Source organism: Tachypleus tridentatus, chromosome 10 (assembly GCF_004210375.1).
Source record: "Tachypleus tridentatus isolate NWPU-2018 chromosome 10, ASM421037v1, whole genome shotgun sequence".
Taxonomy (NCBI): Eukaryota; Metazoa; Arthropoda; class Merostomata; order Xiphosura; family Limulidae; genus Tachypleus; species Tachypleus tridentatus.
Window position 1 is genome coordinate 100,327,331 of NC_134834.1, and position 24,394 is coordinate 100,351,724.

Consider the following 24,394-nt stretch of genomic DNA (forward strand, 5'->3'; position numbering starts at 1 on the left):
CAGACAGTAAACTTAACACTCCATAACATAGGGTTTATCTGTAAGATAATGAAATATTCATTACATGTTTTATAACTTCTTGGATAACAATGAAGTTTATAGATGTTTGGATCAGAAGTCATACTGTTTATTATAACTAAAACATTATTCATAACAATCCAGCCACACATAAATTGCTGCTTATTGTTGCTCACTGTAATATTACTGTATAGGCTACATATCTAACCTAGATATTTGTAAATATAATGTGATTGGTGTGGCTTAACTCTGGGAATTTTAATCAAATATTTAGAACACTTTGAGCAGAGTAAAGCTCAAGTTAGACTAGAATGAGATAGAATTAGCCAGTAAGCTGAAATAATGAAGTTAAAATTACTGAAAGAGTTTTTTATAGTAGTTTATAGAGCTGTAAGTTGTGTAAACTAAAGAGTTTTGATAGTAGTTTATAAAGCTGTAAGTTGTGTAAACTAAAGAGTTTTGATAGTAGTTTATAGAGCTGTAAGTTGTGTAAACTAAAGAGTTTTGATAGTAGTTTATAAAGCTGTAAGTTGTGTAAACTAAAGAGTTTTGATAGTAGTTTATAAAGCTGTAAGTTGTGTAAACTAAAGAATTTTGATAGTAGTTTATAAAGTTGTGTAACTAAAGAGTTTTGATAGTAGTTTATAAAGCTGTAAGTTGTGTAAACTAAAGAGTTTTGATAGTAGTTTATAAAGCTGTAAGTTGTGTAAGCTAAAGAGTTTTGATAGTAGTTTATAAAGCTGTAAGTTGTGTAAACTAAAGAGTTTTGATAGTAGTTTATAAAGCTGTAAGTTGTGTAAACTAAAGAGTTTGATAGTAGTTTATAAAGCTGTAAGTTGTGTAAACTAAAGAGTTTTGATAGTAGTTTATAAAGCTGTAAGTTGTGTAAACTAAAGAGTTTTGATAGTAGTTTATAAAGCTGTAAGTTGTGTAAACTAAAGAGTTTTGATAGTAGTTTATAAAGCTGTAAGTTGTGTAAACTAAAGAGTTTTGATAGTAGTTTATAAAGCTGTAAGTTGTGTAAACCAAAGAGTTTTGATAGTAGTTTATAGAGCTGTAAGTTTATTGTAAACTAAAGAGTTTTGATAGTAGTTTATAAAGCTGTAAGTTGTGTAAACCAAAGAGTTTTGATAGTAGTTTATAGAGCTGTAAGTTGTGTAAACTAAAGAGTTTTGATAGTAGTTTATAGAGCTGTAAGTTGTGTAAAGCTAAACAGTTTTGATCGTAGTTTATAAAGCTGTAAGTTGTGTAAACTAAACAGTTTTGATAGTAGTTTATAGAGCTGTGAGTTGTGTAAACTAAAGAGTTTTGATAGTAGTTTATAAAGCTGTAAGTTGTGTAAACTAAAGAGTTTTGATAGTAGTTTATAAAGCTGTAAGTTGTGTAAACTAAAGAGTTTTGATAGTAGTTTATAAAGCTGTAAGTTGTGTAAACTAAAGAGTTTTGATAGTAGTTTATAAAGCTGTAAGTTGTGAAAACTAAAGAGTTTTGATAGTAGTTTATAGAGCTGTAAGTTGTGTAAACTAAAGAGTTTTGATAGTAGTTTATAGAGCTGTAAGTTGTGTAAACTAAAGAGTTTTGATAGTAGTTTATAAAGCTGTAAGTTGTGTAAACTAAAGAGTTTTGATAGTAGTTTATAAAGCTGTAAGTTGTGTAAACTAATGCCAGATAATAATTCAGTTTTGTAAAGTTTTTTAGTTGGGTTTGAAACAAAGTAACAGGAATATGAGAGTAATGTAGTAAGAAATTTTACAATTTATGAGCTAGACTTATCTGGGTTAGTTATATAAAGTACAATTTATGAGCTAGACTTATGTGGGTTAGTTATATAAAAGTACAATTTATGAGCTAGACTTATGTGGGTTAGTTATATAAAGTACAATTTATGAGCTAGACTTATGTGGGTTAGTTATATAAAGTACAATTTATGAGCTAGACTTATGTGGGTTAGTTATATAAAGTACAATTTATGAGCTAGACTTATCTGGGTTAGTTATATAAAGTACAATTTATGAGCTAGACTAATGTGGGTTAGTTATATAAAGTACAATTTATGAGCTAGACTTATGTGGGTTAGTTATATAAAGTACACTTTATGAGCTAGACTTAGTTATATAAAGCATGTAATAGTAGAATGTGAAATTAGAATTAAAACACTTTCCTCACCATAAAAAGACACTTTGTACGACACGATAAAACTACTCATATTTCAGAGGTAGACAAGCCTTTTATGTGAACTGTTTGGAGTAGCTTCTTTCTGTGTTACAATAGTTCTTTGTGATATACCGATTGGATTAGGTTCATTAGAGGTCAATAAATAATCGTTAAATGTTTACTGAACCACTTCCACAGAGGAGTACTTCATTACCAGACTGTTCTGAAGCAGCCATAAAATTTGACTTATGGCACATAATTTTAAATTTACTTAACTATCAATAAATTATCATGGGCTGATTCATTGTCATAATGAAAACAATACTGTTTCAACACTCAAGTGCATTAATTTTGTCCTTTAATAGAAAAAAAATATGACGGACTTGCAGTTTTAAAAATAAAACAAAAGTAAAATTGTAGAAACAGCAGTCGCACCATTAATTTAATTCATTCTCTAGCTAAACCTTACAAAACCAACATACAGAAGAACTAACATTAGAGAACAAATAAAGTTGAACTTGTTACAGATGTAGAAATAAATGACACTGGAAAAACCTTAATGTTGAAAAAAATAAACAAATTTTACTTATGTTTCTTGTAAGAGTAATAAAAAGTACCAATAAATTTGTATCATCAATAAGAATATAAGTTGGTTCTCCATAAAACTGACAAAATAAGACCTGTTAGAAATAGCTTCATAACCAAAATGAGATATTAAATGTCCTAAACTTGATATTTCAATTCAAACTTAAAATGTTTGAATTATTTTATTCCTTCAAGTTTCTTTAATACTGGACTGTTGACCACATAAATACTGCAACAAATAATATTATCTACTTTAATACTGGACTGTTGACCACATAAATACTGCAACAAATAATTATCTACTTTAATACTGGACTGTTGACCACATAAATACTGCAACAAATAATTATCTACTTTAATACTGGACTGTTGACCACATAAATACTGCAACAAATAATATTATCTACTTTAATACTGGACTGTTGACCACATAAATACTGCAACAAATAATTATCTACTTTGATAGTTGTCACTATCATGAAATAGTTTATCAAACTGACTCAACCTTTATCACAAAACAGTTCATCAAACTATCTCAACCATTACAACAAAACAGTTCATCAAACTGCCTCAATCATTACAGCAAAACAGTTCACCAAACTGTCTCAACCATTAACACAAAATAATTCATAACACTATCTTTGTTACTATCATGAAAGAGTTCATTAAAATGTCTCAACCATTACCACAAAACAGTTCATCAAACTATCCCAACCATTACCACAAACAGTTCATCAAACTATCTCAACCATTAACACAAACAGTTCATCAAACTATTTCAACCATTACCACAAACAGTTCATCAAATATCTAAACCATTACAACAAAACAGTTCATCAAATATCTAAACCATTACAACAAAACAGTTCATCAAACTATCTCAACCATTACTATAAAACAGTTCATCAAACTATCTCAATCATTCCTACAAAACAGTTTATTAAACTGTCCCAACCATTAAAACAAAAACATTTAATCAGATTGCCTCAACCATTACTACAAAACAGTTCAAACTATCTCAACCAATAATAGAAAATAATTTATAAAACTGTCTCAACAATTACCACAAAACCGTTTATCAAACTAACTCAACCATTACCACAAAACAGTTTGTCAAACTAACTCAGCCATTCCTACAAAACAGTTCATCAAACACTTGATGACAAGAAACCAACTTGAATTAAAAATGTATCTCAGAATGGCTGGTATGGATATTAACACTTTTACTGATAAAGAGAGAACAACGTTTTGACCTTCCTAGGTCATCTTCAGGTTAAGAAGGTTAGGAAGGTCAAAACGTTGTTCTCTCCTTATCAGTAAAAGTGTTAATACCCATACCAGCTGTTCTAAGATACAGTTCATCAAACTACCTCAACCATTCCTATAAAACAGTTCACCAAACTACCTCAACCATTCCTACAAAACAGTTCATCAAACCATCTCAACCATTACTACAAAACAATTAATCAAACTATCTCAACTATTCCTATAAAATAGTTCATCAAACTATCTCAACCATTAATACACAACAATTCATAAACTGTCTTGACTACAGATTCTGTGATTCAGTACATTAATGAACATTAAAATATCTCCAGTTTTAAGATATCTTGTGATACAGCCAACAAAAAATCATTACTAATAAACAATTTTCTAGGTTTCTAGCTCTTGAATGTTTGTTTCAGGTCCTCTCTGTGAGTACAGCTCAGTCTGAGTTGCACTTTGCCTACTGTGAATCAGTCTCATTCGTTTTTCAGCCAACTAACTACAGCCACATTATAAAACCTTCAACATATTTTCTCAGCTATTGCACACTGTTATTTAGTAGAAATACACAATAATCCTGTGGTAAGCTGTTGCAAAAATACGCAATAGTCCTGTGGTAAACTGATACAATAATACACAACAGCCATGTGGTAAACTGACACAATAATACACAACAGCCCTGTGATAAACTTGATACAATAATACACAACAGACTTGTGATAAATTGATACAATAATACACAACAGTCCTGTGGTAAACTAATACAATGATACATAATAATCCTGTGGTAATTGATACAATGATACACAACCACAACAGCACTGTGGTAAACTGATACAATAATCCTGTGGTAATTGATACATGATACACAACCACAACAGCACTGTGGTAAACTGACACAATAATACACAATAATCCTGTGCTAAACTGATAAAATAATACACAACAGCCCTATGGTAAACTGATACAATAATACACAATAATCCTGTCGTAACCAATACAATAATACACAACAGTCTTACGGTAAACTGATACAATAATACACAATAATCCTGTTGTAACCAATACAATAATACACAACAGTCCCACAGGTAAACTGATACAATAATACACAATAATCCTGTCGTAACCAATACAATAATACACAACAGTCCCATGGTAAATTGATACAAGAAAATGTTCCAACTAATTACCATTTTAATCTTGTTCAACAGTTCAAACATTTGGTTATTTAAACATTTCACTCGATCTAGGTATATCTTCATAGAAGAATTACTCATCCACGTCTCTAACTGACCATGTTCTTGGTACTGCAAACCTTAAAAATATTACAAAACATTTTAATATTCATATAAATCACCCAATGTCTGATCCATAAAATGACATTGTACCCAAACATTAAAAACGTTAGCTAAGAAGCAAATTACACATTAACCATACTACCTGCATTAACATTCAGTTTGAAACAAACAATTTTATCTGCAAACACAAGCTACAATTGAAACAATAATAACAGTTAATTTTCTTAAAAATATAATCATTTCTAAAAATTAAAAGAAGCTGGAGTTCAAACAAATATCATCAGTTTGTAACATGTTTATCTTTTAGAAATTATTTCATCTAAAAAAAATATACTCTATATACAAATAAACAAATAGTTATCAGCAAAATACAAATCTCTAGCAACATTTTCAACTCCAAAAAAATTATCTAAGATTAAAGAAATACACTTTATCCAATAAAATTATGTTCTGTCAAATATTTAAAGAAAGTTTAAATTAAAATTATGTCTGTCAAGGTAGAAAATACCTTTAGAAATAAAATGATGGAAAATGAAAAAATAGCATTTTTACAAAAAGGAAAAAAAAATAACTTTCAAACATCAAAAAGATTTATCTACAGTAACATCCAAATACTCAAACATTTCATATATAACAGCATCATAAGACTTAAAAAACATGAAAACATTCCATCAATACAGCATCACAAGACCTAAACAGTAAACATGAAACCTTTTTATCAATATAGCCTCACAAAAGTTAAACAATAAACATGAATCCTTTCTATCAATAGTAGAATCCTAAGACTTAAACAATAAACATTTTAAATAAACATAAAACTCTTTTTATCTACAGCACCTTTGTAAAAATCAAACAGTAAACATGAAATCAAGTTTACTATTTTACTACACCATCAATGACATAAGTTAATACAACTTTATTCTTTCAATGTAGGGTCAACAGATTGAATTAACACAAGTTTATTATAACATTACAATGTAAGGAATGCAACTAAATGGCAGACCACAACTTTGTTGTAATGTTTACAATTATCAAGTACAAATAAATAACTTGAAACCAGATAGATATAATAGTATTAATAGGAAGAAAAATTACTTAATACATGCCAACTTAAATAATCTAACACTAGCAAGTACAAGAACCAGAAATCATGTGTTACCAACATACAATCCTATTTATAATCTGACAGTGTAACGCTGGTAACAAATCCACAGAAATTACCTTTCATATCAAATGCTTGAAACATCTTTCCTGCCAGCTGCGTTCCAAAGGCACCATACTTCCAAGCTCTGTAGAGTAAAATAAGTGATACAGAATACAAACATACAAGAAGTGTGTGTGTTTTCTTATAGCAAAGCACAGTGAGCTATCTGTTGAGTCCACGGAGAGGAACTGAACCCCTAATTTTAGCGTTGAAAATCCATACTCTTACCACTGTACCAGTGGGGGACCATTCAAGAAGTGCAGCTGATTTAATATCAGCTTTGTTCCAATAGCAAACTTTTTTATTCTGAATAAATCTACTGATTTAATATTTTGAAAATGAGTTTCAGTGTTCCAAATAGCTTAATTATTGAATTTATGTTCAACTTAAACATGAAACACTTTATAGAAAATTCTGATGAAAAAAGGTAAAAATCTATTTCATACAAATCTAAAGGGGAACTGTATGTGCATAACAGTCCCTAACTTTGAATTGACAGACTAGAGGGAAACCAGTAGTCAACAGCACCTACCAACAACTCTTGTATAGCCAAGTAGTGAGATTTGATGAGACATTCATAGCCTCAAAGTACAGAGTGCATTTTTTTGTGGCAACAAGTTGAGTACCATGGATCCTCAGATTCATAGTTTGGGTATACAAACTAGTAAGCTATGCTTAGTGATAACTGATATTTAGTTAGACTTGGAATCTGTGAAACCTAAACTACTGGCTATTGAAAATTAATTATTTAATGTTTATTGGTAATTATACTAAGGTAAAAGAATGTTTAAATGAAAAACACAAGGGCATTAAATATATATATTTCAATCAGGTAAAGATTGCAAACAAATACTTCCTATGGTTAGAGGGACCCACAAAGTGGAGAAAAGGTGGTTACAAGGATAAATATTGTAAAATAACCTTTCCTGTGGTGGTCAGGGCATTAAAAGGTTAGTTATGTAAAGGAACAAAACACTAATAAGTGATGGTTAAAAAGACTTATAAAATAACAAAGATAAATGATTAGATACTTGGACATTATAAGTATTCAATATTTATGACAACTGCATGCGTAAACAAGTGAATAATAAATTAAACACTGGAACAGTAGATAAATGTTTAACTCAAAATGTTGTCTCCCAAAAGTTTAGAACACAACAATTAATAACTGCATCAAGCAATCAGGAGCAGCTTGAACAAATACCTACTGAGGTAATCAGATCTGCTGGCCTGTATGAGTAATGACAGAGTCATTAACTTACTTGTTCTCAACCTGCTTCTAGCAGTAATTTTCTTAATTTTCACTTACCTTATCCTTAGCCCAGCTATCCACCTGATAGATGTGTTTACTTTCTTAACAGTAAATTAAAATTCATACACTAAACCTCCATCATGGGTTTATACCTTTAAGCTCTCATAACTGTTTAACTTAGATGCCTCTCTGGATAATTTGACATCGTATGATGAGTAAGCTTTAATGACTAGAGCCAAAGTGAAATTTTTAAAAATGATATGAGCCACATAAAACATGTCATAAGATAGTTAGTTGATGAAATTAATCAGTTAATAATCATTGATTTGTGAGTCTTTTAATGAGTTATCAAATTTGGTTATTTAACTTATCTGTTACTTCAACTTTGCTTATCTTGAGTTTACCTCTGTGATGAGGCATTAGAAAAACAACAACAACAAAAAAAACAAACACAACATTGTATTATTGTAATGGGTTCTACTTCTGGGTGGATCCTTTTGTGTTTTTCAGTAGAAATAAAAATAGTAAGCCTAATACACTTACTGATAATAAGTTATTTTCTTATTTGACTACAGGTTATGCATTTTTACATTAATAACCTAAGATTAATTGAAAAACAGCTTAACTTAATAATTCCAAACAATAAGGTACTTCTTATATGTCTATCACCAACACAACTCAAAATTTACAAAACTGAATGAAGTGGCTGTATTAACAACTTACATAAACTACAGATTATTCGCTGCTTATAAACACATTGTCAATTTGAATAACTAAGTTCACTGACTAGTTATATAATCCAACTAATCTGTTACCTTACTTGCATTTTATACTGCTCAAACTATTGTTGGAGAAAATTCCAAGCACTTAGCCACACATTCATGAACTGACATCAAAGTTTCTTCCAGCCAAACAAAATAAAAATGTTGAGAAACATCTACATTAAGAAAACCAGCTATAGTGCTATTTATAATGAAGTGTAAAAAGTATACATAAACCATAATAATTTCTTCTTTAGATAATTCCAAATGAAACCGGTTAATTGATGCTACTTCTAGTTATCTGTTCATTTTTCAAATTTTCCATGATTTTCACTGTTTTCCAAACCTCACAAAAACATTTGTTTTTAATCTACATTAGTTTAATGTAACTGACACGAAGTTTTACATGTGTTAACTAAATGACCTTTTGATTATACTTACTCTGGCTGTCCAGCCTCAAAAAAAGGAACACATAACATGCCCACAGGAACAACTGGAGAGGAAAAAAAAACAACTTTAAAAACATAATAACAACCCTGCACAAAGAATTAATTATTTACCTCCAACACCACAATCATCAAGGATTTCAGTTATTCAAATAAATGCCAAATAAAATATTCAATACAAAGTTTACGGTTAATAATATAAATATCTGAGTTTGAGGGGTGCACCTTACTTGCTTTGCTAACCCTGACAAGTGAATTCACAACAGAAACATTGACTTTCATTCACAATTTTGCACAAGTCTCTATTACCTATTCAGAGAAGCATTTTGTTATTCAGTCAAAATGTAGGGTATCACAGTAATCAAAGGCATGGTCATATAATGTTGACCAAAAAATTAGTAGTTAGAACGAATCTTAAGATCTTTCCTAGTCACATGACTACTTACTGTACAACTTAAGAAAGTTGAGAGTTAAAACATTTTCTCTCTTAGATTATAATCTGCAGCATGAAAACCTGTATTACTAGGTGCAGTAAAGCTTTTCATATCTTTACTATCTACATAAAACATCTATGAGATTCAAAGAGGAACAAAATGCAAGTTAAATCACAAAGCAGCTATATTAGAGATTATACCCTTATTATTAATATTGAAGTGTCTAATGACCAAACATCCTCAAGGAAATGGTATGTAAGACAAAACATGTAATTACAGTCTCAAGACTTCATGAAGTAAGAAAAGATAAAAGGTCCTTGAAATTTATTGGAGAGAGAGGTGATCCCATCACAAGATCTTCACTTTGTTCATTTTTATCTGGTGCACCATGTAACTAAATCCATTTTTGGACTTGAGGTAATACTAATATCCCTCAAAACTGAATCTATTTTTGGACTTGAGATAATACTAATATCCCTCAAAACTAAATCTATTTTTGGACTTGAGATAATACTAATATCCCTCAAAACTAAATCTATTTTTGGACTTGAGGTAATACTAATATCCCTCAAAACTAAATCCATTTTTGGACTTGAGATAATACTAATATCCCTCAAAACTAAATCTATTTTGGACTTGAGATAATACTAATATCCCTCAAAACTAAATCTATTTTTTGGACTTGAGGTAATACTAATATCCCTCAAAACTAAATCTATTTTTGAACTTCAGGTAATACTAATATCCCTCAAAACTAAATCCATTTTTGGACTTCAGGTAATACTAATATCCCTCAAAACTAAATCTATTTTTGGACTTGAGGTAATACTAATATCCCTCAAAACTAAATCCATTTTTGGACTTGAGGTAATACTAATATCCCTCAAAACTAAATCTATTTTTGGGCTTCAGGTAATACTAATATCCCTCAAATATTCCTTTCTCACAATGGAAATATTTAATTGTATTGCATGAAACATTAAAAAGAAATACCAACCAGTATTTAGTTACAGTTAAGAACAATTCATATACTTTGATTAAACATTTTTATCTCTTTCTTTTTTATGTTGTGAAATTTACAAAATGTTTTGTTATTTTTTGAGAAAACATGAAAATATTTCCTTTCATTTTACAGTCTCAACTTTTTAAATACTGCTTAAAAAATTCAATCTTAAATATATATACACATCCTATCAGGTTCAACTTGATTAATATTCATTTTAAATATATATACACATCCTATCAGGTTCAACTTGATTAATATTCATTTTAAATATACATACACATCCTATCAGGTTCAACTTGATTAATATTCATTTTAAATATATATACACATCCTATCAGGTTCAACTTGATTAATATTCATTTTAAATATATATACACATCCTATCAGGTTCAACTTGATTAATATTCATTTTAAATATATATACATATCCTATCAGGTTCAACTTGATTAATATTCATTTTAAATATATATACACATCCTATCAGGTTCAACTTGATTACTATTCATTTTAAATATATATACACATCCTATCAGGTTCAACTTGATTAATATTCATTTTAAATATATATACACATCCTATCAGGTTCAACTTGATTAATATTCATTTTAAATATATATACACATCCTATCAGGTTCAACTTGATTACTATTCATTTTAAATATATATACACATCCTATCAGGTTCAACTTGATTAATATTCATTTTAAATCTTATTTTACTAACTGCAGTGACTCACCACTTTCAGATATATCATAATAATACCACAGAAGCCAACAAAGATTTATAGTTGGCTTACAATCATACTATTCAAATTTTATCTGGTCAGACTTGACAACAGTATTTTTGTTAAGAATATTCCTAGTGAAAACCATTTCTATTTGATAAATATACTTTCTTTTTAATAAATTATGTACTATTTTATTTATCTGCATTGTTTGACTATGATAAATTGAACAAATAATATTAAATAAAAACTTTCTGCCACATATGATTCATCAAAACATTTTACAATTATCCACCATACCTTCTAAGCCTGATTAAGGTTTCTGTATGTTTTGCCATACGTTTCAAACCAACATAATTTAAGACAGAAAATTTTCAAGAATGAATAATACATCTACAGAAACCATTCTCTACTTCCCAATTTGTTTCTAAGTCTTCTGAACTTCCCATTAAACTCCATTGTTCTTCTCTGTAAACGCTACATCACTTTCACACACAAACATAAGTTACTTTTCAAAACACTTTATTTACTCTACATCACTTTCACACACAAACATAAGTTACTTTTCAAAACACTTTATTTACTCTACATCACTTTCACACACAAACATAAGTTACTTTTCAAAACACTTTATTAACTCTACATCACTTTCAGACACAAACATAAGTTACTTTTCAAAACACTTTATTTACTCTACATCACTTTCACACGAACATAAGCTACTTTTCAAACACTTTATTTACTCTCTACCCCTTTCACACACAAACATAAGCTACTACTTTTCAAACACTTTATTTACTCTACACCACTTTCACACACAAACATAAGTTACTTTTCAAAACACTTTATTTACTCTACATCACTTTCACACACAAACATAAGTTACTTTTCAAAACACTTTATTTACTCTACATCACTTTCACACACAAACATAAGTTACTTTTCAAAACACTTTATTTACTCTACATCACTTTCTTTCACACACAAACATAAGTTACTTTTCAAAACACTTTATTAACTCTACATCACTTTCAGACACAAACATAAGTTACTTTTCAAAACACTTTATTTACTCTACATCACTTTCACACACGAACATAAGCTACTTTTCAAAACACTTTATTTACTCTACCCCACTTTCACACACAAACATAAGCTACTTTTCAAAACACTTTATTTACTCTACACCACTTTCACACACAAACATAAGTTACTTTTCAAAACACTTTATTTACTCTACACCACTTTCACACACAAACATAAGTTACTTTTCAAAACACTTTATTTACTCTACATCACTTTCACACACAAACATAAGTTACTTTTCAAAACACTTTATTTACTCTACACCACTTTCACACACAAACATAAGTTACTTTCAAAACACTTTATTTACTCTACATCACTTTCACACACAAACATAAGTTACTTTTCAAAACACTTTATTTACTCTACATCACTTTCACACACAAACATAAGTTACTTTTCAAAACAATTTATTTACTCTACACCACTTTCACACACAAACATAAGTTACTTTTCAAAACACTTTATTTACTCTACACCACTTTCACACACAAACATAAGTTACTTTTCAAAACACTTTATTTACTACTCACTTTCACACACAAACATAAGTTACTTTTCAAAACACTTTATTTACTCTACATCACTTTCACACACAAACATAAGTTACTTTTCAAAACACTTTATTTACTCTACATCACTTTCACACACAAACATAAGTTACTTTTTAAAACACTTTATTTACTATACACTGATGTCAATATGCTCTATCCACTGATATTTAAACTTTGTCTTCAGATATTTTCATAGTTCCTTATCAATTGTTTGCATACAAACTTTGAGATTATAAAAGGTGGGACTGAGAACCTGTAATAATAAAATCAGGTAAAAAAACAAAACCTTAAGAGGGATGATGGTTTCTTGACAAATATAAACCTAGGCTCTGGGAAGAGATTAAAAAAAAAGTAAATTCCTCTTTTTTTAACAGACAGACAGCTGGGAAGAAAATTACATTTCAACATATTATGAATTACAATATATAAATATTATAACAAAAATCAATGTTCAAACAGACAAACATTGATAAAACAGAAAATCTCTTTGTACATTTTGGAATTTGATAGTAGGTGTATACTTCACACCTTAAAGGTGTTAACTCATCCAGTTAGGGTTGAAAAATGAGAATAGAAGCAAATGAATTAGAGAGAACATACCACAATGAAATTCTTAAAATCTGAAAATGTGATACAATATAATAGCAATAACATAGAATTTTGGTTGCTGATATGTCTAACATTTATTGTTATCTATACTGGTTCATCATTAAAGTTCAATCTAACAGTTTAATTTGAGACAGTGAACACTAAAATTAAAAGTAAAATAAATTACATCATAGACTGTGAGTTATAAACTACATTGTACACTGTGAGTTATAAACTACATCACACACTGTGAGTTATAAACTACATTGTACACTGTGAGTTATAAACTACATTATATACTGTGAGTTACAAACTAGATCATATACTGTGAGTTACAAACTGGATCATAGTCTATGAATTATAAACTACATCATATACTGTGAGTTATAAACTACATCATATGCAGAGTTATAAATTACATAATATACTGTGAGTTATAAACTACATCATATACTGAGTTATAAACTACATCATATGCAGAGTTATAAATTACATAATATACAGTGAGTTATAAACTACATCATACAGTATGAGTTATAAACCAAATTACAAACTGTAAGTCATAAACTACATCATAGACTGTGAGACATAAACTACATCATACACTGTGAGTTATAAACTACATCATGTACTGTGAGTTATAAACTACATCATACACTGTGAGTTATAAACTACATCATGTACTGTGAGTTATAAACTACATCATACACTGTGAGTTATAAACTACATCATGTACTGTGAGTTATAAACTACATCATGTACTGTGAGTTATAAACTACATCATACACTGAGTTATAAACTACATCATACACTGTGAGTTATAAACTACATCATACACTGTGAGTTATAAACTACATCGTACACTGTGAGTTATAAACTACATCGTACACTGTGAGTTATAAACTACATCATGTACTGTGAGTTATAAACTACATCATGTACTGTGAGTTATAAACTACATCATACACTGTGAGTTATAAACTACATCATACACTGTGAGTTATAAACTACATCATACACTGTGAGTTATAAACTACGTCATACACTGTGAGTTATAAACTACATCATGTACTGTGAGTTATAAACTACATCATGTACTGTGAGTTATAAACTACGTCATACACTGTGAGTTATAAACTACATCATACATTGTGAGTTATAAACTACATCATACACTGTGAGTTATAAACTACATCATGTACTGTGAGTTATAAACTACATCACACACTGTGAGTTATAAACTACACCATAGACTGTTAGTACCACAAGCAGAAATACTGTAAACTTTTTACCAAGATGATTACCAAGTGTTTCATACACAGATTCAACTGACTGTGGAAGCACACTCCAACTAAAAAACAGAAAAAGTTAAGTATTTGGTATGTAATAAATATAAAACATAGAACATTTTTTACTGTTTTACTGGCAAATAAAAATTACACAAAATCACACAAAGCTGAAAACAATTTGCCTGTTGCAAGTTACAATTACTTTGTGTATTGAAATAGTTATAAAAAAGGTGCTTGTAAACTGAAATAAAACTACATACAACCAAAACATGTTTAGATATCACATATAGCTAAAACAAAATCACATCCAGCAAAAACATGTTCATACATTGAAATAAAATCATATATAGCCAAAAGGTGTTTATATATTGAGATAAAAGTTATATACAGCCAAAATTTGTTTATACACTGAAGTATACGAACCCATAACCAAAAGTTGGATGTGCATCCCGAAATAATGTTCACTTGAGACAAGGCCTACATGATACATGTACTATCCATCAAATGTATATAAGACCTACAAGTCGTGTGTATGGTCCATCATGTGGATTACTAAGTTAAATACTAAAAACAAGAAATATTTTTCATATAGGTGAGCATAAAACTAAAACATATACATAAACATAACAAGTACAATATAACTTTGTTATGGGTTGGTATAAACTTTAGAAATATCATGCAATTCAAAAGGTTTCTTGTTTGCTTATTAAATTAAAATAGTTTTAACAAACATATTGTATCTAAAGAATCACCACCTTTCTGGAATAGGGCTACTGAGCAAATTCTTTTGTTTTTTCTTCCACAGAAAATATTCCCCTTCAAACACGTTTTGAAGATAATTAGTTCGTACTATAAACTGAAACAGGTAAACAAAGAACACCTCATCATTCATTTCTGTTACATTCAAAGTTTACAATGATTTCTCATGCTTTATCAGAATTAAGTTAATATAGTTCCAAATGATAAACTATGGATAATTGTAACATCAATAAACTGTGATTGATAATCTGTTTCATTTTCAACCACAACTAATAATAGAACTAGTCTTTGTTCAATGTAACAAATAATGTCACAGTTAAAGCAAATGGATTTAAGTTTACATTGACCTGACTTGGCCTTCCTGCATCACCATTTCATGGTAAATCTTAATATTAAACTGTGTTACAGTGTGTATGTGAGTATGGTTATATAATATAAAAAACTTCAAAGTAAAAAAAATTCTCAGCAGTAAGTCAGTACGCTTACAGCACTCAAAGCCTGGTTTCTATACAAAGATAGTACAAAGAGCATCTTTCTACTTATGAACAAAAAAACTTAAAATGGAAGCCAACACATCATCTCAGTTTAGAAACAGGCATGAACAGTCCATTAAATCAAAATATAAACCATATCTAAACTGTCTAAAATACCAACTGTATGGACTCTTTCTGAACTGGATAATGTTATAACTTTAAAGCAATATCTAATAAGAAACTTTCCTTATGATTCTCACCTAAGATGTAAACTCACAATCAAATGGTATTAAAATAGAGAAATGGTTTCTCAACTTCAAAAACAAGTGTTAAAAGTTGATTTTGCAATAAGTTCAGGGAAAAAATATAACAAAAAGTTCTCTTGAATTACCCACCCATAGCTAAATTCAATAATTCAACACAAAATGTGTCTCCATTATATTATTTTCTCTAGAAGTACCCACCCACAGCTGAAGACACTAATATGATTCAGTGTTCATATCACATTCTTTTGTTGGTTGTACTGGTTAATGTGCAACTGTCATCACTTCCTACAAAATGTGTTTTACATTTCTTTTATCTATTCTGTGTTGGTTAAATTACCAAAAAGCTTTGAGAAATTTAAACCTGAAGTTCTGTTTTACCTGTACCTAAAGCACACAGTACATGGCCAAAAGTATGTGGACACCCAACCATCACACCAACATGTGCTTGTTCAACATCTCATTCCAAAACCATGGGCATTAATATGGAGCTGGTCTCCCCTTTGCTGCTATAACAACCTCCACTCTTCTGGGAAGGCTTTCCACTAGATTTTGGAACATGGCTGCAAGGATTCGCTCCTATTCAGTCACTAGAGTATTTGTGGGTTTGGGTGAGACGGTCTGGCTCGCAGTCGGCTTTCCAATTCATTTCAAAAGTGTTCGATGGGGTTGAAATCAGGACTCTGTGCAGGCCAGTCAAGTTCTTCCACACCAATCTTGGCAAACCATGTCTTCATGGACCTTGCTTTGTACATGAGGGTATTGTCATGCTGAAACAGAAAGAGCCTTCTCCAAACTGTTGCCACAAAGTTGGAAACACACAATTCTCTAGAATGTCATTGTATGCTGTAGTATTAAGATTTCCCTTCACTGGAACTAAAGAATGTAGCCCAAACCATGAAAAACAGCCCCAGACCATTATTCCTCCACCACAAAACTTTACAGTTAGCACTATGCATTCAGACAGGTAGCGTTCTCCTGGCAACCACCAAACCCAAATTCGTCTGTCAGACTTCCAAACAGCGAAGCATGATCCATAACTCCAGAGAACACATTTCTACTGCTCCAGAGTCCAATGGCAGTGTGCTTTACACCACTCCAGCTGACACTTGGCGTTGTACATGGTGATCTTAGGCTTGTGTGTGGCTGCTTGGCCATGGAGACCCATTTCACAAAGTTCCCGATGAACAGTTATTGTGCTGACATTGCTTCCAGAGGCAGTTTGGAACTTGGTAGTGAGTGTTGTAACTGTGGACAGGCAATTTTTACATTCTTCAGCACTTGACAGTCTTGGCCTGTGAGCTTGTGTGGCCAATACTTTGTGACTGAGCTGTTATTGCTCCTAGACATTTCCACTTCATAATAACTGCACTTACAGTTGACCAGGGCAACTCTAGCAAGGCAGAAATTTGACGAACTGACTTATTGGAAAAGTGGCATCCTATGGCAGCACCACATTGAAACTGTCATTGAGCTCTTCAGTACAACCCATTCTACTGTCAATGTTTGTCAATGAAGATTGCATGGCTGTATGCTAGATTTTATGCACCTGTTAACAATGGGTGTGGCTGAAATAGCCAAACCCACTAATTAGAAGGGGTGTCCACATATTTTTGGCCATGTAGTGTATCACATTTATAACTTCTTTCTCTAACATAATAGAGAAAAACCGTGAAACTAGTATCATAATGATAAAAAAATAATGAAAGCATATCTTTATCAAAAAAGTATGAACATTAATGGTACATACTAACCAACCTAATCACAGACACTGTTGATGCTACAACCTTAGTTAAAAATAGTTCTAATTATTTCATACACATGAAACTGTTTTATATATAGGCTTTCATTCATGATCAGTAACATAATAAGTGGAAAAAAGCACAATGGGTTTGGGATCTCCATAAATAATATTACATTCACAATTCAATAAGACCACTAGCAATAAATGTACAAAAGAATTTATCCTTATTAAAAGAAAAAAGTATATCCTTAACATAGTTGTACTTACAATTCTGACAGGCTGAAAATAATATACACACAAAAATATTACATATAAATTAAAAGTTACTCAAACAAAGCTCAGATGTACCTCAACATAGTAGTCTGTGATCTTGTTTTCATCCAGTAAAATATCTGGATATCCCCATAGAACTATTAATGAATTAATCTATTAAAAGAATAAATAAAAAGCATATATAATTATTACCAATTTATCAAAAATAAAAACTACTTAACCCTTTCAGCACAGACTCAAGCAGTTTGTATCATTTTTACTATGGAAAGACATTTATGTAAAAAAACCTCATAAAGATTTTTTACAGTTCATAAGTATTTTGTACACAAAGAATGGCATTATTATAATTACATCTTTCTAATAAAAATGTTATTTATATATTATAGTTATTTGCACTCATACAGTGAAAATAGTTCGAGTGCAAGATGATTTTTATTTTAAGTATAAAAACACTTTTCTTTATCTTATAGATTTCAAATTTCATTTGCATAATCTCTAGAACTTCCTAAATGAATATCAAAAGTCTTAGGTAAATATTTATATTTAATTTTTTCTACTATATCACTAACTACCTATCATCGTCAACATACAATACGATGAAACAATTAAAACTAAGAAAAAAACAATCCTTTCAATTTTTTGTAGAATATCTTTAAAGACTTTCCTTTTGTTAAATTCGTAATTCAGGTCCTCTCTTTTTTCACACATAGTTAATTTTTAATATATTATTATTTTCTATAATTGTTCTTCATCACTTATTATTCATATCACCACAAATCGATGGTGCCATTGAGGCGTATTATGGTGTTTCTGGCAGACATGCACAACCCTTCAGCAAAATGTTTATGCATCATGTAATATTGTAAGCCTTAAGAACATATGCAGAGTGTGATGTATGTTTAAATATTTCAGTTATGAATTTTAAAATAGAACTAATAGATAATTAACTAAAATATAGCAGTAATACCTAAATACAATTTAAACTGTATCTCTAACTACAAAATATTTAGGTAAAAAACAATTGTAAGTACTATACTCAATAAAGCATCCACCAATACTACAGTCAGTTATATGTATCCCATGACAAATGGTGTGGGCCAATTTCAAAAAAACCGTTGCTATAGTGTAAAATGAGCTCTTTCTAGTGACTATATGTATGTGTATATAACATCTGCATGTAGCCTACTAAGTTCAAACAAATCTGTTGAAAGTGAGCATGGCACCTGTCATTGAAACAAATATTACTTGTTTCAGCTGTATTCATTCAGAGAACTGTATAAGCCAAAAGAATGAGCATCTTATAGTCTAAATGTACCTCTACAGTACTGCCACTGTATTACTGAAGATACAGAGTGCCAAAGAATTTTCATAACTCGTTGTCCAAGTGAAATACATCTGAAGTTTTAAGTAGTTTTTAAAGGATTTAAAACATAGATAACATAAAACTTTGAATCATAACATATATTATAATATTAATTTACATAAATTGATAGTAAAAGTGTTTCATTAAATTTTGAAAGTAACACAGTGACTTGTGCAGCAAAGTGTTTAAAGGGATATCCATGGTTTAAAGATTAAGGATATCATATTATATTTACTTGAACTCCTTTAAAGGAGCCTGGGACTCACCATTATGATCCCAACATTGCCCCAACACAAAGAAAAATAGTAGAAAAAGTGAACCAATTAATCGAATCAGTTTCAAAATGTTCAATTTTCTTCCACCTACTCCAAATTCGTAACAATATTAATACTATTAAAACAATTTTTGGAGCAAAATGCTAAACAATAAAATAAGAAAGATCTGAGTTCTAGTTCTAAACTAAACATACACACACTTGTATATTAAAAATAACAACAACAGGTTTATATGCATGTACATTAATACTACTCTGTTATTATTAGATAACTAAGAATGAAAGTGGTGAGTCACTATGTAGACACAACAAATAATAATAATATTTTAGATTATGCTTTTAATAATCTTAACAATTGCACTATTGTAAAGTGAGCTTTGTCACCAAGTAATGAACATATGGCTTAACAACTACAGCTTTCTTGATAGGTTGGAAAATGATATAATCTATATAAAACATATTAGTAAATAAACTTATTCAACTGATTGTACCTTGATGAGTCAGACAGTTAAAGCAGAAGTCTGATTACTGAGTTAGCAAGTTCTTTCAGTGAATTTGTTATTTCTGTTTTGTATTACTGAGTCTGTGTTTCAATGTGAAAACATACGTGTCATACATAAAAAGAAGCTTGGAAGTGAGTGAAATTGCTGTATTAGTTTCTATAATAGCTTATTCCTATCAGCAAACATTAGTTAAGCTAGTCTGTAGTTCAACAGTTAACATGAATTAGTTATCATTAAATGACTTTTTCTACCAAATAGCTCAAAAGAACTTGCCCAAGAAAAACAAGTACTAAAACAGTGATTTAAAAAGGGAAACAAAAATGTAATCAATTTCAAAATGATGACAGAATAATGACAGTTGAAATAAAACAAGTTAAAAATATAGAAAAGGATTATAACAGCCAGGATAATAATAACAAAAATTATGAACACCAAAAGAACATCAGGAAATTTGGAAACTAAGTTGGTAAGTGCATGGATCAAGAAAGTCTGACCTCTCTCTTCATCTACACAATAATTCATAGGTCACACCCTATTAACTATGGAATCCAGCAGTCTTCCATTATTGATATGTATTATTTCATGTTCTCCACTAATTCATCAAATTCCAGAATTTAGCAGATCAGATTAACAACTGATAAATCAACAGATTATTATGTTCCATGGTTGACGTCAACTTCTAGTCAAACAAGCTACCTATTTAGAGTGGAACTAAAACCATCTTAATAATGTGTACAGCTTGATTAGATATACTTTTCTTAGCTTATTACTTTCAAATTCAAAGTTCAGAATATCTTGTTTCATTAGTTAGGTAAAATTTTAATATTAGGCACAGTTTGAAATAGCTTATTAAATGAATGAATAAAATAGCAAACAGCTAGCTATTCACCCTTCATAAAGTTTGTTATAACAACTACAAGGCAGAATACATTTTAATGCTATAGATACACACACACATATATATATACACACATTATGGAAAAATGATGTTACATGACCCAAGATTGTTTGGGAGTTTAGTTTTGGTATCTTGGTACCCTGAAGTGTTGGTTTTGTATAGATATCTTGGTATCCTGAAGTGTTGGTTGAGTATAGATATCTTGGTACCCTGGAATGTTGGTTTAGTATAGATATCTTGGTATCCTAAGGTGTTGGTTTAGTATAGATATCTTGGTACCCTGAAGAGTTGGTTTTGTATAGATATCTTGGTACCCTGAAGTGTTGGTTTAGTATAGATATCTTGGTACCGTGGAGTGTTGGTTGAGTATAGATATCTTGGTACCCTGGAATGTTGGTTTAGAATAGATATCTTGGTACCCTGAAGTGTTGGTTTAGTATAGATATCTTGGTACTATGAAGCGTTGGTTTAGTGTAGATATCTTGGTACCCTGAAGTGTTGGTTTAGTAAAGATATCTTGGTACTGTGGAGTGTTGGTTTAGTATAGATATCTTGGTACCCTAAAGTGTTGGTTTAGTACAGATATCTTGGTACCCTAAAGTCTTGGTTTAGTATAGATATCTTGATACTATAAAGCACTGGTTTAATAAAGATATCTTGGTACCATGGAGTGTTGGTTTAGTATAGATATCTTGGTACCCTAAAGTGTTGGTTTAGTATAGATATCTTGGTACTCTAAAGTGTTGGTTTAGTATAGATATCTTGGTACCCTAAAGTGTTGGTGTGGTATAGATATCTTGGTACTATGAAGTGTTGGTTTAGTATAGATATTTTGGTACTATGAAGCGTTGGTTTAGTATAGATATCTTGGTACTATGAAGCTTTGGTTTAGTATAGATATCTTGGTACCCTGAAGTGTTGGTTTAGTATAGATATCTTGGTACTATGAAGTGTTGGTTTAGTATAGATATCTTGGTACCCTGGAGTGTTGGTTTAGAATAGATATCTTGGTACCCTGAAGTGTTGGTTTAGTATAGATATCTTGGTACCCTGAAGTGTTGGTTTAGTATAGATATCTTGGTACCCTAAAGTGTTGGTTTAGTATAGATATCTTGGTACTCTAAAGTGTTGGTTTAGTATAGATATCTTGGTACCCTAAAGTGTTGGTGTGGTATAGATATCTTGGTACTATGAAGTGTTGGTTTAGTATAGATATTTTGGTACTATGAAGCGTTGGTTTAGTATAGATATCTTGGTACTATGAAGCGTTGGTTTAGTATAGATATCTTGGTACTATGAAGTGTTGGTTTAGTATAGATATCTTGGTACCCTGGAGTGTTGGTTTAGTATAGATATCTTGGTACCCTGGAATGTTGGTTTAGTATAGATATCTTGGTAATATGAAGCATTGGTTTAGTATAGATATCTTGGTACCATGATATGTTGGTTTAGTATAGATATCTTGGTACCCTGGAATGTTGGTTTAGTATAGATATCTTGGTAATATGAAGTGTTGGTTTAGTATAGATATCTTGGTACCCTGATATGTTGGTTTAGTATAGATATTTTGGTACCCTGGAATGTTGGTTTAGTAAAGATATCTTGGTACTATGAAGTGTTGGTTTAGTATAGATATCTTGGTACTATGAAGCGTTGGTTTAGTATAGATATCTTGGTACTATGAAGTGTTGGTTTAGTATAGATATCTTGGTACCCTGGAGTGTTGGTTTAGTATAGATATCTTGGTACCCTGGAATGTTGGTTTAGTATAGATATCTTGGTAATATGAAGCATTGGTTTAGTATAGATATCTTGGTACCATGATATGTTGGTTTAGTATAGATATCTTGGTACCCTGGAATGTTGGTTTAGTATAGATATCTTGGTAATATGAAGTGTTGGTTTAGTATAGATATCTTGGTACCCTGATATGTTGGTTTAGTATAGATATTTTGGTACCCTGGAATGTTGGTTTAGTAAAGATATCTTGGTACTATGAAGTGTTGGTTTAGTATAGATATCTTGGTACTATGAAGTGTTGGTTTAGTATAGATATCTTGGTACTATGAAGCGTTGGTTTAGTATAGATATCTTGGTACTATGAAGTGTTGGTTTAGTATAGATATCTTGGTACCCTGGAGTGTTGGTTTAGTATAGATATCTTGGTACCCTGGAATGTTGGTTTAGTATAGATATCTTGGTAATATGAAGCATTGGTTTAGTATAGATATCTTGGTACCATGATATGTTGGTTTAGTATAGATATCTTGGTACCCTGGAATGTTGGTTTAGTATAGATATCTTGGTAATATGAAGTGTTGGTTTAGTATAGATATCTTGGTACCCTGATATGTTGGTTTAGTATAGATATTTTGGTACCCTGGAATGTTGGTTTAGTAAAGATATCTTGGTACTATGAAGTGTTGGTTTAGTATAGATATCTTGGTACTATGAAGTGTTGGTTTAGTATAGATATCTTGGTACTATGAAGTGTTGGTTTAGTATAGATATCTTGGTACTATGAAGTGTTGGTTTAGTATAGATATCTTGGTACTATGAAGTGTTGGTTTAGTATAGATATCTTGGTACTATGAAGTGTTGGTTTAGTATAGATATCTTGGTACTATGAAGTGTTGGTTTAGTATAGATATCTTGGTACTATGAAGTGTTGGTTTAGTATAGATATTTTGGTACTATGAAGCGTTAGTTTAGTATAAATATCTTGGCACTATGAAGTGTTGGTTCAATTAAGTTAGTTTCTTTTACTTTATATTTATTGATATTTGGTTCTTTGTTGAAAATTACAACATTTTCAATAGTTTTTGCCATGTTTTATTTAATTGCAATGGTTATAAACAAAAAAGGGATAATTTTTATTACGTTCATGGATCTCATTTCTAATTTTCTTCCAGTTTCTTCAATGTAAAATTCTAGACAGTTATTGTACATTATTTTATAAATAATCATAATTCTACATAATTTTTATTTAGTAACAAATTTATTTTAGGGCTGGGTTTTTGAGTGAAATTGAAACTGACAATAATTTTATATTTAATGGCAAGTTTTCTCCAAGTGTGAATTATATTTGAACTAATTTCATGACGGAATGATAAACCACAGTGTAGTACTGTGTTGATGTTTGGTGTATTAGTGTCAATTTTGTTTGTCAGTTGAA

General features: G+C 30.4%; 1 protein-coding gene and 1 long non-coding RNA gene across 2 annotated transcripts in view; both read right to left on the minus strand.

Moving 5' to 3' along the window:
• Window positions 1–5,212: 5,212 nt before the first annotated feature.
• LOC143229958 (uncharacterized) lies at window positions 5,213–9,011 on the minus strand. Its single transcript, XR_013016135.1, has 3 exons — window positions 8,983–9,011; window positions 6,546–6,613; window positions 5,213–5,341 (listed from the first exon to the last, which is right to left on the minus strand). It is a non-coding gene; the product is annotated as an uncharacterized LOC143229958 (long non-coding RNA).
• A 3,971-nt stretch (window positions 9,012–12,982) lies between these two features.
• Window positions 12,983–24,394, minus strand: part of LOC143228428 (endothelin-converting enzyme 2-like) — a 56,482-nt gene continuing 45,070 nt past the window's right edge. Inside the window, exons 10-13 of the mRNA XM_076459691.1 lie at window positions 18,257–18,334; window positions 15,425–15,525; window positions 14,644–14,731; window positions 12,983–13,045 (exon numbers count right to left, since the gene is read on the minus strand). Of these exons, the coding sequence (XP_076315806.1) occupies window positions 12,983–13,045; window positions 14,644–14,731; window positions 15,425–15,525; window positions 18,257–18,334 (330 nt within the window). The remainder of the gene's footprint in view (window positions 13,046–14,643; window positions 14,732–15,424; window positions 15,526–18,256; window positions 18,335–24,394) is intronic.